Source organism: Callithrix jacchus, chromosome 14 (assembly GCF_049354715.1).
Source record: "Callithrix jacchus isolate 240 chromosome 14, calJac240_pri, whole genome shotgun sequence".
NCBI classification, from domain to species: domain Eukaryota; kingdom Metazoa; phylum Chordata; class Mammalia; order Primates; family Cebidae; genus Callithrix; species Callithrix jacchus.
In genome coordinates, this window is record NC_133515.1 from 41550528 (window position 1) to 41567149 (window position 16622).

The 16622-nt window shown below is 41.9% G+C and overlaps 1 protein-coding gene across 13 annotated transcripts in view; it reads left to right on the forward strand.

Moving 5' to 3' along the window:
• The first annotated feature begins 7168 nt into the window (after positions 1-7168).
• ALMS1 (ALMS1 centrosome and basal body associated protein) overlaps positions 7169-16622 on the forward strand; it is a 225484-nt gene continuing 216030 nt past the window's right edge. For all 13 annotated transcript variants that reach the window (XR_013526474.1, XR_004733517.3, XR_008476280.2 and 10 more), the window contains exon 1: positions 7169-7618. Coding sequence is in view for 8 of the 13 variants with exons in the window: in XM_035272302.3 (XP_035128193.3) it covers positions 7268-7618 (351 nt within the window). In the remaining 5 variants the exon portion in view is untranslated. The remainder of the gene's footprint in view (positions 7619-16622) is intronic.

The following is a 16622-nucleotide window of genomic DNA, read 5'->3' on the forward strand; positions in this document are numbered from 1 at the left end:
TTCCACCCCCCAGTAGCTGGGATTACAGGTTCACACCACCACACCTGGGTAATTTTTGTATTTTTAGTAGAGATGGGGTTTCACCATGTTAGTCAGGCTGTTAGTCTAACATGTTAGTTAGTCTTATACTCCCGACCTCAGGTGATCCACCTGCCTCAGCCTCCTAAAGTGCTGGAATTATAGGTGTGAGTCACTGTGCCCTATCAACATATGAGTTTTGAGAGGACACAAACATCCAGTCCTTAACACAGTCTGTCATACACAATGTCCCCAAGCAGCCCAGCCAACAGTCACACGATGGGTGCTGGGCACTGTCACCACTCCAGCAGTGGACAGCCTCTTCTGCAGGTACATTGGCCTCTGCTGAGCATGCATGACTGAGGTTTCTCTTGGGTGGTTTTATCTCTGGAGCACTAATTCCTCCATTAGCCTCTGCAGGTGCTTCTGCTCTTGCCTGAGACTTTATGTTCTTCTATGGATGTCCAAGCTGCCTTGGGCATCTCTGGGCACCACCACCAAAGTCTTACAGCCCTCAAAGTGCCTGGATTTTTCAGATATTTATGGTAAAGTGGGGGAGGAGAATGTCTCTTTTTCCCTTTAAATCTCTTGTGAGAGGAGTACTAAAAGGGCATTTATGTATTTATTCAGTGGACAAATATTGAGGGCAACTATACAGCAGGCATAATTCCAGGTGTTAGAGCTAAAGTGAAAAAGGCTCCCTGCTTTCATGACGCTTACATTCTAGTGGATGAAGACAGAAAGTAGACAAACATATGCAATGTCAGCTAATGACAGGTGTAGGAATAAGGCAGAGTCATGGGTTGGAGAATGATGGAGGAGGTGGAGTATACATGCCGTTCATATCTTAGACTGGATGATCAGAGAAGACCTCTGACATTTGATCAGAAAACAATCAAATAAAAGAGTGAGCAATGGTGGATATGTGGGAACATAGCAAATGCAGACTCTGTAGCAGTGTGCACATTACAGTGTTTTATGGTTTTAATGAACCAGTTCCTTCACTTTTTCCTGACGTCTGCCCTTTGTCTTATGCTTGCCTTGTCACACCCCAATGAAGACATTTTTCTCTATAATTGACAGGATTTTTTCTTCCATCATCTGTTTATCCAGAAACAAAGAGAGAAAAGAAGAAAGAGGAGGAGGAAGAGAAGAGGAGGAAGAAAAGAGGAGGAGGGGAAGAAAGAAGGTGGCAGCAATAACAATGGATGTGGTGGGGGGAAGGAGGACATGCTGCCCTTGCTCCTTCTTTCCTTACCTTTTGGCTCCTGGATGAAGAAAGGGCTGCACCATGAGAGGGCAAGTCCAGTCTGAGCATTCTCTCGGGGCTGTGGGTAAGTTAGATGTAGGGCAATGGGAATCTGCTCAATTTTGAATTGTCTGGCTTTTTTATGTACTCATTTGGTGCAGTTCTGTGATGGGGATAGCCAGGAACTTGTACTATGAGTCCCAGGTATAGGATCCTCTGTTCAAAGTATATGGGCAGGTATCATGCCCCATATAGGCCTCCACCTATCTTTTCCCATCCTCAGGACCCTCAGCTCCTGTCCTGTCTCCTTTGGCAGCAGCATCTTAATACCTGCTGCTACTAGAGGGAAACATCACCAGGAGCACTTGCTTGGCCATAGTAGATTGGTACCAGCAGGCAACATTCCTGTTTCCTGGCACAGTGCCTGGAATCTAGAAAGTACTCAGTAAATCTTTGATCAGGAGGTACTGTGCTTGAGGGTGGAAACCAGAATTCTGGTAACCAGGAATGCATTTCACTCATGGTAAATCTAAAACTGCCAAGCTGGGTGTAGGCATGTGCCTGTAGTCCCAGCTACTCAGGAGGTTGAGGTGGGAGGATTGCTTGAGCCTGGGAGTTTGAGTCCAGCCTGGGCAACATAGTAAGACCTTATGCCGAAAAGAAAGATAAAAATAAAAACTAGTGTAGAACTAGAACTTATATAATTGCTTCCTTTAGTTTAATGTGTCATTGTTCTCAAGCAACACCATATTGGTTTCACTATTCACTGCAACAAGGCAGAGCACACAGCATGGGAGATCATGACGTATCTCCGTATTGGGATGTTACCAGGAGTTACAGGATTTGCCTTGTGTTAGGTGATTTTAGGGGGAAAGTTCAAGAAGCCATTGCTTTTCTATGAATTGGATGCTGTCAAGATGAGGCAGTAATTACATGATTGGACATCCTAATAAATTTTATCTAGACAAAAAGAATACATTGATGGGCTTGGTGTAGTGGCTCATGCCTGTAACCCCAGCACTTTGGGGAGGCCAAGGCGGGTGGATTGCTTGAGTCCAGGAGTACAATACCAGCCTGGGCACCAGGGCGAAACTCCATCTCTATCAAAAAAGAAAAAAAAATTAGCTGAGCATGGTGACATGTGCCTGTGGTCCCAGCTACTCAGGAGGCTGGGGTGGGAGAATCACTGGGGCCAGCGAAGTTGAGGCTGCAGTAAGCCATGATTGTGCCACGGTACTCCAGCCTGGGTGACAGCAAAAAACCCAAAATTACAGTGATGGTAGAGCTATAATTGATTAAAAAAGCAGCAATCAAATTAACCGGAAAAGGGAGGTGTTTGATTTGCACACTAATGTTGTTTTGTCTGGGCTTAGACAAGATTATGAAATGATCTTGTCCTGTCTTTTTTCTTCAGTCACCAAAAGAACTTGTGTGATATTGGTGTTCCGTGAGATTGTTTATGCTCAACAGGAGAGTATCGAGGGATGATGGTGAATGCCAGGCCAGCTTGTGACAACACTGAGGCTTAGTTACCTGTGCCAGACCAGTTGCCAGGCACCCTAGATTTATTTTCTGAGCCCTCCATTTGGTCAAGGGCAGACAAAGTCATGCCGCAGGACCATTAATCTATGATATTCAGATTTTCACTGTTGCTAAATTTATGCTGATCTGGAGAATGTAGTCTGTAGTTGGGTTAATTCTGCCTTCTGTTGTAGGATTTGTTGAATCATATGATATGACAATGGCTGTGGAGAAACTAGGGCTCTGGACAGGATACATCGACCTAGTGCAAAAGAACCAGATACCAAAAACAAAATGATTATTCATCTTTGTAAAAAGTCTTCAAGCTAGGGGCCCAGATTTTAAAATCCTGGCAATGAAAACATGCCCCAGAATCTAGCTGAGTCTGTTTTTAGGGAGCCAGAGGCTTTTCTCTTTTCAGTTTATAAGAAGAAATCAAGGGTTGTATGATTATCCATGAAAACTCTGGCTAAGGAATTCAAATTTAAGTGGTTTGTTGAGCTTCTATAGCAGAAGTTGTGCCATCGATGAGGTCTGCTAGGGTCAGAGACCTCTTTTTTGTTGTATTATCTTTGTTGTGGGAATTTCACTTGCAGAGTACACATGAAAAGTGAGTCAGCGATCCCTCCTGCGAGTTCTCCCAAGTAGTCTGTGATTCTGTGCTTGCTTCATTTTGTTGGTTTCTGGGTGTTCTTCTCAGAGAAACACAGTCAACTGGAGGAGTGGTAATTTTAAACACTGGAGGGTCTCTAACAATTAGCTTCAATACAAAGGATAAGTTAGTGTACAAGCCTGATGTTCCCATAAAGAAGTAATACCCTAGGAAAGTACAGACTCCATTGGGAGGATAAGGGCTATTTAGCACATCAGGAACAAGCTAACTTTCTTTCCCTCGAGATAGGCAGCTTTCTTGGATGAAGTTAAACCGGTTTCTCTAAAGCAGGCTGGAATGTTTTGGAAGAGAATGGACTGAGTAGTGAATCAAGAATAGCCCCAATATTAGTTTCTATTCCTGAAGGGCTAAGTTTTTCTCATAGGATTGTAATGACTTCAGGGAAACATTCTGTTGAAGTGGAGGTCAAGGTCCCATTTTTGTAAGACTGAAGTCTGGGATTAATTTTGTGAGGAATGCTTAAGTACCAGAAGTGACCTCCAGAAGAAAATCTACTTTATGAAGTCTATGAAAGCACAGCTATTGAATTTTGTCAACAATTCCTTAAGAGCAGTAGCTATGGTTTCAGAAAAACACTCCAGAGTGTATTTCTTTTCTTTTTTAAGAGAGCGGGTTTCGCTTTGTTGCCCACTGGCATGATCACAGCTCACTGCACTCTTGGGATCCTGGGCTCCAAATATCCTCCTGCCTCAGCTTCCTGAGTAGCTGGGACTCCAGGTACATGCCTCCATGCCCAGCTAATTTTTTTTTTTTTTTTTGAGATGGAGTTTCACTCTTGTTACCCAGGCTGGAGCGAAATGGCGTGATCTCAGCTCACCGCAACCTCCACCTCCTGGGTTCAGGTGATTCTCCTGCCTCAGCCTCCTGAGTAGCTGGGATCACAGGCATGCACCACCATGCCCAGCTAATTTTTTGTATTTTTAGTAGAGACGGGGTTTCACCATGTTGACCAGGATGGTCTCGATCTCTTGACCTTGTGATCCACCCGCCTCAGCCTCCCAAAGTGCTGGGATTACAGGCTTGAGCCACCGCACCCGGCCTGCTAATTTTTTATTGTTTGTAGAGATGGGCGTCTTGCTACATTGCCCAGGTTAGACTCCTGGTCTCAAGTGATCTTCCCACCTTGGCTTTCTAAAGTGCCGGAATTACAGGTATTATCCACTGCACCTGGTCAAACATTGTTTGTTCGTTTGTTTATTTATTTATTTTGAGACAGAGTCTCACTCTGTCGCCAGACACCAGGCTGGAGTGCAGTGGCGCAATCTCGGCTCACTGCAACCTCTGCCTTCTGGGTTCAAGCAATTCTCCTGCCTCAGCCTCCCGAGTATCTGGGAGTACAGGCGCACACCACCATGCCCAGCTAATTTTTGTATTTTTTTAGTAGAAATGGGGTTTCACCATGTTGGCCAGAATGGTCTTGATCTCTTGACCTGGTGATCCGAACGCCTTGTCCTCCCAAAGTGCTGGGATTACAAGTGTGAGCCACTGTGCCCAGCCAAATATTACTTATTTTAAGTAGCAGAACATAGAGTCAAAAGTAACAGGATGAAGATAAGGTTTGTCTTCTTGAGAAATCAATTTGTTAATCACAGGTGTCAAAATGCAATAATAAGTAAGATTAGCGGTAGGATAAAAGATGCGGAGGAATCAGAAAATTAATCTTGTCCTGTTGTCTTGGGTATGAACTGCCCATTTCTGCAGTCAGCAGCTTCTGGGGAAGTTTCATGCATCTTAAGTTTGAGGTCTTCCAATAGAATGGGATGTCCAGTAGCCAGGAGAAAATGATGCATGTCTTTTTAGTTGTATCATATGAATCCAAGGATCAATGTCTCATAGTTTTACTGCTGGGTCAGTTGGTGACAGTACCTGATAATTTTTTTTTTTTGCATTGAGGCTCAAGGAAAATTATTTTCTAATATTTTTCAGAAGACCAAATCTCCAGATTTCAGAGGCTGCTTAGGTGGGTGCTTTGAGAGTGCAGCTTCTATCTATTGATAAAGCAGGAGTTCTCTTATGAGTCCCCTGCAGCACTTAGTGACAGCAGCTTATACTAGTAGCATCTAGTATTGGAAGTAATTCACAAATACATGAGGAAGCCTGTTATTACTCAGAAGGCGATAACTTATGGGTCTTAGAATGGATTGATCTTAATTGCCATCAAGGCAAAAGGAAGTACTTTGGACTCTGGAAGTTAGAGAGCTCTGAAAACTATTTTTAGAATTCTATTAGTTCTCTTTATCTTTCCTGAAATTTGTGGATAAAAAAGATAGTGGAGTTTCTAAAAAGGTAAAGCTTTACAGTTATTTAATAACAGTATCAGTGAAATGTGTGTCCTCCTACTGAAGATACACATTGAGATTTCCCATTCAGGAATACAAAATTAAGGATTTTTTTTCTACCACTAAAGTAACAGCTCTCCAACAAGGAGAATCCTTAAACCCCTTAAGAATAAATAATAACCCTCATATAATAGTTATTTGGAGGTGTTCAACAGAACTCCAAGACTGGGCTCCAGTTCATGTTGTACCTTTATGGTTTTGCCAGGATTGGGTCATTGAAGTAGGTAAGACATATATCCTTGGCAATACCCCTGAAATTGCCCCACTAACATTGGTTCAGCATCATTATCATTCTACTATTGTGGATGAGACCTTTTGCTGGACTCCACTTTAAATATGACTATTTCCTTAGGTAACAGTGTAGCATCTCAAGATTATTTTCATTATTTATTATTTTTAAAATTTTAATTAAAAATTTTCCCCATAGGTTATTGGGGCATAGTTGATGTCTGGTTACATGGCATCTCAAGAGTCCCTAACTTGCCATTCATTTTGTAGGGGTTCCTGAAGCGGTCAGGAAATCTTACTTTAAAGCTCTCCAAAGTCACTGACAAACCACCAAAACATATGTACTGTCAGTATAACTATTGCTCTGTTATCCTTTATCAGCTGGTAGGTCTAGGCCAGGGCAATTCCTACACTAACAGAGTACGTGGGATGGCATACTGAGCCACTTACTAGGTAAGAAACTTTGTGCAAAAAAATATTTTTTGAGCCTCAGATTCTTCAGACATGCAATAGTAATACTTGTCTCAGAACCGTGAGCATCTAATGATTTATTGTACAATAACCAATCTATCACTAAGTCTTTCACATTGATTATTTCCTTTAATTATCACAACCATCCTATGCGATGGCCTATTATCCTCGTTTTATAGACATACAGTTACACCCCTTTAAGTTGTGACGCGAGGATTCAACCTCCGATCTTTCTGATGCCGGATTCGGCGCTCATTTCTGAATCCCTCTAACAACCCGTGACACTTTTGCACCGTTAGGTTCAAGCCCTTACCATACAGCCTGACCTGTTAGGAGGCATTCAACCTTTAAAACTTTGTAATTTGCAAGTGGGATTATAACGGGTTAGTTCTAGAGTCTGATCTCTTCTCTGTGCAGGGGCGAAACTCCATCCCAGCCGAGAACTAGACTCTACTCCCTTGGGGCCGTCTGCGCCCCCCGGGAGCCGCCCAGTCCCCAGTTTATTGTGAGCTTACAGTGCTGTGCGCCAGAAGCCGGCAGGTGACGGCGGCGAAGCGGCGGCGTCGCCTGTCGCAAACCCCCGCCCTGGGGCCTTCCCGCCGGGCTCCGCGCGGCGTCCTTAGGAACGCGCGCGCGGTCTTCCAGCCCCGCCCCGGCGGGCGGTACTGCGCCTAAGCTCTGCCACAACCGCCAGTAAGGTCTCTCCCCTCCTTCTCCCCCTCCCCTCTCCTCCTCCTCCGTCTCTGCAGCCCAGAGCGAGACACCTTCATGGAGCCCGAGGACCTGCCATGGCCGGGCGAGCTGGAGGAGGAGGAGGAGGAGGAGGAGGAGGAAGAGGAGGAGGAGGAGGATGAGGAGGAGGAGGAGGAGGCTGCGGTGGTGGCGGCGACGGTAGAGGAGGAGGCGGCGAACTTGGACGCTGTAGTGGTGGTGGAGGAAGAGGCGGGGCGGGAGTTGAACTCCGACTCTCACTACGAGCACCAGCATGTAGAGAGTACCGACGACGAGGAGGACGAGGAGGCCAAGGCCTGGCTGCAGGCGCACCCCGGCAAGATTTTGCCTCCGCCGTCGCCTTCGCGGCACCGCTACTGGGAGGGCGAGCGGACCTCCCTGGAGAAGGTGAGGCAGGCCGGGGAGGGGTGTGGAGCCGCGGCGGGTTGGGGTGGAGGCTAGGCCCCGAGCGCTCCGCCCGCCCGCGGGTCGCGCCGCCTGACGGAGAAAACGCGCGCGGCTGAGGCTCGTAGGCAGCCCCGACTCCAGCCCAGGTGCCGGCCGGCTGCTCCGAGTCTCCCAGGCCACAAGCAAAGACTTCTCGTTTCCTCTCCCTCGGTGGGTCCTGGGCCTTTTGAACTCCCACAGATGTTTAGGGGAGCCTGCATTCCCCGTGAGTGTGGGTGAGAAACGCTGACACAGGAGCAGGGGTGTAGGACCGGAGCGAGTGGTTATCTGGGGAGTACCCTGTTGGGGAGACAGTGAACTCATTAGCTTGGCTGAATTGCAGGACTCCCCTGAGGGAGTAGCGTGGATAACGTACACTGCGCGGTCAGTTAGTCTGGAGAGGCTCCCCGCAGTTTTTCCTCTTTTGGACCATCATTTGTAGCAATAAAGGGGTTCCCCAGGGCTTGGAATGCAAGAAGCTTGTGATGCGGCTCCGAACAGTCCGGAAAACTAGAAAGCACAAATAATACACAATGGAGAAAGCCGATTTCATGGTGGGCCCGCGAAGATAATTTTGAAAATAACTCTCCATTTTATTTACTGCCCTTACTCCGTTTTTGAATTTACTACTTTTCGAGGAACACGACCTGCCCTGTTCAGTACAGTAGAGAGTGGCTACGTGTGGCTCTTTACATCTTATTTAAAGAGAGGACTATTACAGTTTTGAATAAGAGTTAAAAATAAAATAAAAAATTTTGTGCCTTTGTTCTTATCACTTTTCAAGTGCTGGGCAGCCACACTAGGCTAGGGGCTACCATATTGGACACCGCAATAGATAATAGAACAGTTCCATCATCACAAACAGTGATGGTGTAGACTTTTGTTACTAGTTGTTGTTTTGCCTGGTGAATATTCCAGGGTTACTTAATTCATTGAACATGTATTTTAGAATTCACCATGTGCACTCATTGTGCTGGATGCTAAGGAAACCTTGGTGAACCCAAGCATTTTTGGTCTCTGCCTTCCTTGTGTACATGGTCTAGACAGGGAGGCAGACAGATTTCAGATGATCACATAAATAAAAGTAAAACTGATAACGTGCTAATATTTTATGAAAGCATAAAGTAAGATAATCTGGCCTTGTCAGTGAAGCTGGAAAAGCTTTCTTGAGGTGGTTATGGTAAAGCTGTTATCTGAAGACTGTTTAAGGTTAATCAGGCAAAGCGGAAGGAAAGAGCCTTCTAGTTGAGGGAAAAACACATGAAAAGGTACTGTTGGTGACAGAGAACATGGCATTTTCCAGGAACCAAAAGCCGTGTGGGTGGAGCACAGACTGCAAGGCTTTGTGTGCTATGCCAAGGATTTAGGGGCTTTATCCTTGGAGCCTTGGGAAGTCTACAAAAATACTTGAAACAAGGGGATGTATGATAAGATAGGTGTTTCAGAAAGATCAGCTGTATAACAGAGTGTAGCAACAGCTGTGATAGCAAGGTGGGTTGGGGAGCAGTAATCATTGGTCAAGGGCATAAATTAGGATGCCCTTGCAGCATTGCCAGGCAAAAGATGATGAAATTTTGGAATAGGGAAGTGTTGGTGGATACAGGGAAAAGTGGACTGATTTGAGAGATATTTAAGAGGCAAAATCATCATACTTAATAATGGATGGGATGTGAAAGGTGAAGTAGCCAGGTGTTAGGTTATTGTTTGAATGGTTGTGCTAATATTAAATTATGGCCAGGTTTATGGTGAGGGTGGTGGCCATGAGTGAGTGGTGGAATTGGTTGGGTGGATGTTAAGATTATGGGTTTGGTTTTGAAGATTGAAGGAGAAGGCTGGGCTGGAGATTTCAAGTTGTAAATCATCTACATAGAGACCATAATTAAAGCCACACTCGTTGACTAGGTCTCCTAACTTTTATTTTGTCCTGCGGCTTCTTGCTTGAATAACTATTAATATTCAAATCTTAAGGCCTAGAGGAGGAGTTTTTTTAAAAAAAATGTAATTTAATTTTAGATTCAGGGGTTACATATGCAGGTAATTAACATGGATATATTGCATAATGCTGAGATTTGGGCTTTTAGTGACCCTCGCACCCAAATAGTGAACATTGTACCTGATATGTAATTTTTCACCCCTCCTCTCCTCCTTCTGGAGTCCCCAGTCTTTATGTCTGTGTGTACTCATTGTACCCATTCTGTGTCTCTGTATCCATTGTACCCGCTTGTCTTATCAGTGAGAACACATGGTATTTGATTTTCTGTTTCTGAATGATTTCATTTGATACCCTCCAGACTCCATTCATGTTGCTGCAAAGGACAGGATTTCATTCTGTTTATGGCTGCATAATATTTCATGATGTATGTGAATACATACCACATTTTCTTTACCTGTTCAGTTGTTGATGGACACTTAGGTTGATTTCATGACTTTGCTATTATGAATGGCGCTGTGATAAACATACTTGAGCAGATGTCTTTTTTTTTTTTGGTTTGGTTTTTAGACATGGGGTCTAACTGGTCTAGAACACCTCCACTCAAGTGATCTTTCTGCCTTGGCTTCCCAAGGTCCTGGGCTCAGATGTCTTTTTGATGAAATGATTTATTTTCCTTTGGATAGATACCCAGTAGTGGGATTGCTGCATCAAATGATAGTTCTGTTTTGAGTTCTTCAAGAAATCTCCATACTGCTTTCCATAGGAGTTGAACAACTTACATTCCCAACAACAGTGTATACATGTTCCCTTTTCTTCTTATCCTTCCCAACATCTATTTTTTGACTTTTTAATAGTAGCCATTCTGACTGGTGTGAGATGGTGTCTCATTGTGATTTTAATTTGCAATTCTCTGATGATTAGTGGTGTTGAGCATTTTTTCATGTTTTCTTGGCTGCTTGTATATCTTCTTTTGAGAGGTGTCTGTTCACATATTTGCCTGCTTTTTAGTGGGGTTGTTTTTTTCCTGTTGATTTGTTTGAGTTCCTTATAGATGCTGGATGTTAGACCTTTGTCAGATGCATAGTTTGCAAATATTTTCGCCCATCCTGTACGTTGTCTGTTTCCTCTGTTGACAGTTTATTTTGCTGTGCAGAAGCCCATTAGTTTAATTAAGTTCCATTTGTCTGTTTTTATTTTTGTTGCATTTCCTTTTGAAGTCTTAATCATAAACTCTTTTCCTAGGCATTGTTCTAGGATTATTGTAGTTTCGGGCCTTACATTTAAGTCTTTAATCCATCTTGAGTTAATCTTTGCATATGGTGAGAGATAGGGACCAGCGGAGGAATTTTTAAGTTAACCTACTTTTACTAAAACCAATGTGAGAAAATTATTATCTGTTTAATAGTGAACTATCTTTTTATTGTTGTTCTTCCCCACCCCGACCTCCTGATGAAGTAATGCTCTGTCATCCAGGCTGGAGTTCAGTGACATGATCGCAGCTCACTGCAACCTCTGCCTCCTGGATTCAAGCAATTCTCCTGCCTCAGCCTGCCAAGTAGCTGGGATTACAGGCGCCCACCACAATACCTGGCTAATTTTTGCATTTTTAGTAGAGATGGGATTTCACCAGGTTGGCCAGTCTGATCTCGAACTCCTGACCTTGTGATCTGCCTGCCTCAGCTTCCAAAGTGCTGAGATTACAGGCATGAGCCACCCTGCCCAACCCCTAATAGTGAACTATCTATGGGTAATAGAAAATCTTGCTTCTGAGAGCCCAGAGTATTTTCCTCCTCCCCCAATTTTTTTTTTTCTGAGCGAAATTAGATATTTTCTTATTTAACCTGAGAATATATGATAATATATAGAATACATAGATGATTATCTGTATTAAAGGTAGATTTACAATGATATGAGTATTAAGATAATTTTTCCTTTAGTTCACTAGCATATTGAAACTTACTGGCATAGGTTGGAAAGTATTTAAAGGAGAAAATGCTTAATATGTTTCTTGCTAGAAATTTATGAACTATGAAATTCTTAGACATCTGATGCAGTGTATTTAGAGGATGAGATCAAATAATAGGAAACATTAATTTCATCCGGTTTACTCTCAAGTTAAATGACAAAACTGTGTTATTCAGTTTATTCTCACATATCTCCCTAGATAATAAGAGGGTTAAGGCAGTGATGAAGTTTGTAGTCCTGTTATTTAGGCTGAGTTGAATTATGGTACTGTTTAAATTTGAAGCAAAATATGACCAGTCTTACAACTAAGTTTTTTAAAGACGGAAGTGAGTGACTTAGAGCCTTATGTTGTTTTTATGCTGGTCCTACAGACCATTCAAACACCTCTCCTTGTAATTCCTCAACCTGAATTTCTGAATTGTGCTGGGAAAGATAATTCAGTTCTCTGGGTTGGCATCACTAGAAATTCTTGGTCTCCAACTTTTAATTGGGTCATCAACAGTGCTTGGAAATCTTTTAGTTTCCTCTCTGTCAGCTTCTTTCCCCATCTTCCCTCTTACCCTCTATCTCCCACCCAGAGTTCAGCATCCCCCCATCAGCAGGTTATAGTTTCATCGGAGAGAACACAGGCTGAACCTCTTCTGTTTCTGCTCCCCATCTCCACATTTATCTACATTGCACAATTTATTTTTTTAACCTATTCATATACATTTTATTCTTAATACTAATCTTTTCTTGTGTTCCTTGGATAAAAACTATTTAGTTGTAGTTTGCTCCTCTCTTGAGCTGCTAGATTTTATTTGCTGATATTTGATAATGGTTTTAAATGTCTTTCTGTTTGTTTTTTGTTTTCTTGACCAGTCTTTATCAAACTTGACATCAATATTATGCCATTTTAATAAAAGGTACTTGGATGATTTTTGTTTTTCTGGAACAGTCTAAGTACAAAGGAATTTTTCTTTCTTGTATGTTTGAAAGATACCATCAGTGAAACTATCTCTGGATTCCTTTAAGGGTTGTAGTCTATATATGCTCTCTTTTCTTGAGTTAATTTTGGTAATTTTCCTGGGAAATCTTTCTTTTCAGTAAGGATTTCTAGTTAATTTTAATGAGGTAATACACAGTATTCTTTATTTTTTCAGTTGCCTCAGTGTTTATTTTTACTTCTCATTCCCAATTTTGTGTAATTATGCTTTATTTTTCTCCTGACTTGACTAGGTAGGGGTTTATTTATTTTTTATTCAAGGACACAAATCTTGATTTGACTTTAATTCTGTTGCTTTTTATTTTTTTATTTCCAATAAGTTCAGTTTTCATCTTTTACTATTTCCTTAGGTTTACTTTGTGATGTGTGTGTGTGTATTTACCTGTGTTGAGTGCTTAATTGACTACTTAAAAACATTTTAATAGCTTTAAAAGAGATGTCATTCACATATTGTACAATTCACCCTTTTTAAACTGCACAATTCAGTGGTTGTCAGTGTATTCATAGATATGTGCCATCATGATCAACGGTCAATTTTAGAACATTTTATCATTTCTAAAAGAAACCCCATACACTTTTGCTAATGCCCCTCATCTTCTATTTCCCATATGCAACTATTAATCTACCTTCTGTCTGTAGATTTATCTATTCTGGGCATTTCATATACATGGAATAATATGTGTAATATGTGGGGTTTTTTTGTGACTGGACTTTTCTTTCACTTAGCTTAGTGGTTTCAGGATTCACCCGTGATGTGGCATGTATCAGTACTTCATTACTTTTTTATGGCCAAATAATACTTTACTATATGGATATGGGATATTTTGTATAACCATTCATCAGTTGATGAACGTTTGTTTTTTTCCCTACTTTTTGGTTATTATGTATGTATAATGCTACCATAGACATTCTTGTGTAAGTTTCTGTGTGGACATATGGATTCGCTTCTCCTAGATGTTTATCTAGGAGTAGGATTTTTGGGATATATGGCAATTCTATATTTACTTTTAAGGACCTGCCAGATTGTTTTCCAAAGTGGCATTCCTGTTAGCAGTGTATGAGAGTTCCAATTTCTCCACGTCCTTATCAGCACTTGTTATTACGTGACTTTTTTATAATTTTGATTTGCATTTCCCAAAGTGGCATTCCTATTAGCAGTGTATGAGAGTTCCAATTTCTCCACATCCTTATCAGCACTTGTTATTACGTGACTTTTTTGTAGTTTTGATTTGCATTTCCCTTATGGTTCACGCATCTTTTGTATGTGACTAACCAGAACCTTATGCCAGCAGACATTCTTTTTTTTTTTTTTTTCTGAGAGAAGTGTCTCTCTATTGCCCAGGCTGGAGTGCATGCAGTAGTGCGATCTTGGCTTACTGCAACCTCCACCTCCTGTGCTCAAGTGAACCTCCTGTTTCATCCTGCCAATGTGCTTGTTGGCCATGTGCTTGTTGTGTGTCTTCTTTGGAGAAATATCTGTTCAGATCTTTCACCTATTCTTTAATATGGTTATTTGTCTATTTACTATTGAATTGCAAGAATTCTTTATATATATTCTTTATATATATGCATATTACATATATAAACCCTTGTCAATCAAGGAATTGACAAGATACAATCCCTTGACAAATGTTAGGTCATGAGGACCTACTATGTTTTCTTTGAGGTTTTATAGTTTGGTTCTTACATGTCGGTCTTTGATCCATTTTGAGTTAATTTTTGTATATGGTGTAAAGAAAGGGTTCAAACTTTATTATTTTGTATGCGACTACCCAGAACTGTTTTTTTAAAAAAATTTTATTTATTTGTGTAAATTAGAGTAGAAGTATAATTTTGTTACATTGATACATTGTATAGTGGTCAGGTCAGGGCTTTTAGTGTATCCATCATTGGAGTGGCCTGTGTTGTACTCATTAAGTAATTTATCATCATCTACCCCACTCTCACACTCCTACCCTTCCAAGATTCCACTTTCTGTCATTCCATACTCTGCTTCCACATGTATATGTTATTTAGCTCTCACTTAGAAGAAGAGTATTTGTCTTTCTGCAGCACCATTTCGTCTTAGCACCCTTGTAGAAAATCAGTTAACTATAGATAAATGGGTTTATTTCTGGATTCCCAATTCTATTTCATTGATCTATATGCCCACCTTATGCCAGGAGACACTTTTTTTTTTTTTTTTCTGAGACAGGTGTCTCTCTTGCCTAGGCTGGAGTGCATGCAGTGGTGCAATCTTGGCTCACTGCAACCTCCATCTCCTGGGCTCAGGTGAATATCCTATCTCATCCTCCCAGGTAGCTGGAACTACAGGCACATGCCAATATGCCTGGCTAATTTTTGTATTTTTTGTAGAGATGAGGTCTCATCATGTTGCCCAGGCTGGTCTCAAACTCCCGGACCAAAGCGATATGCCCACCTTGGCCTCAGTCTGCCAGGATTACAGGCGTGAGCCACCGTGCCTGACTAGGAGGCAATCTTTTGATTAATATTGCTGTATAGTAAGTAAAGTCAAGTCATCCAACTTTGCTTTCCTTTTTCAAGATATTTTAGCCATTCTGGAACCTCTTGCAAGTTCACATGAATTTTTTTTTTTTTTTTTTAATTTTTTATTGGATTTTAGGTTTTGGGGTACATGAGCAGAGCATGCAAGACAGTTGCGTAGAAACACACATGGCAGTGTGCTTTTCTTTCCTTCTCCCCTTCACCCACATTTGGCGTTTCTCCCCAGGCTATCCCTCCCCACCTCCCCCTCCCACTGGCCCTCCCCTTTTCCCCCCAGTAGACCCCAGTGTTTAGTACTCCCCTTTCTGTGTCCATGTGTTCTCATTTTCCATCACCCGCCTATGAGTGAGAATATGTGGTGTTTCATTTTCTGTTCTTGTGTCAGTTTGCTGAGGATGACGTTCTCGATTCATCCATGTCCCTACAAACGACACAAACTCATCATTTCTGATTGCTGCATAATATTCCATGGTGTATATGTGCCACATTTTTCCAATCCAGTCTATTATCAATGGGCATTTGGGTTGATTCCAGGTCTTTGCTATTGTAAACAGTGCTGCAATGAACATTCGTGTACATGTGTCCTTATCCTTATAGTAGAACGATTTATAGTCTTTTGGATATATACCCAGTAATGGGATTGCTGGGTCAAATGGAATTTCTATTTCTAAGGCCTTGAGGAATCGCCACACTGTCTTCCACAATGGTTGAACTAATTTACACTCCCACCAACAGTGTAAAAGTGTTCCTTTTTCTCCACATCCTCTCGAGCATCCGTTGTCTCCAGGTTTTTTAATGATCGCCATTCTAACTGGCGTGAGATGGTATCTCAATGTGGTTTTGATTTGCATCTCTCTGATGACCAGTGACGATGAGCATTTTTTCATGATTGTTGGCCTCATATATACCTTCTTTCGTAAAGTGTCTGTTCATATCCTTTACCCACTTTTGAATGGGCTTGTTTGTTTTTTTCCTGTAAATCCGTTTGAGTTCTTTGTAAATTCTGGATATCAGCCCTTTGTCAGATGGGTAGACTGCAAAAATTTTTTCCCATTCTGTTGGTTGCCGATCCACTCTAGTGACTGTTTCTTTTGCCGTGCAGAAGCTGTGGAGTTTGATTAGGTCCCATTTGTCTATTTTGGCTTTTGTTGCCAATGCTTTTGGTGTTTTGTTCATGAAGTCCTTGCCTACTCCTATGTCCTGGATAGTTTTGCCTAGATTTCCTTCTAGGGTTTTTATGGTGCCAGGTCTTATGTTTAAGTCTTTAATCCATCTGGAGTTAATCTTAGTGTAAGGTGTCAGGAAGGGGTCCAGTTTCTGCTTTCTGCACATGGCGAGCCAGTTTTCCCAACACCATTTGTTAAACAGGGAATCCTTTCCCTGTTGTTTGTTTTTGTCAGGTTTATCAAGGATTGTATAGTTGTAGATACGTTGTGTTGCCTCTGGTGCCTCTGTTTTGTTCCATTGGTCTATATCTCTGTTTTGGTACCAGTACCATGCTGTTTTGATTACTGTAGCCTTGTAGTATAGTTTGAAATCCGGTAGTGTGATGCACCCCGCTGTGTTCTTTTTGCTTA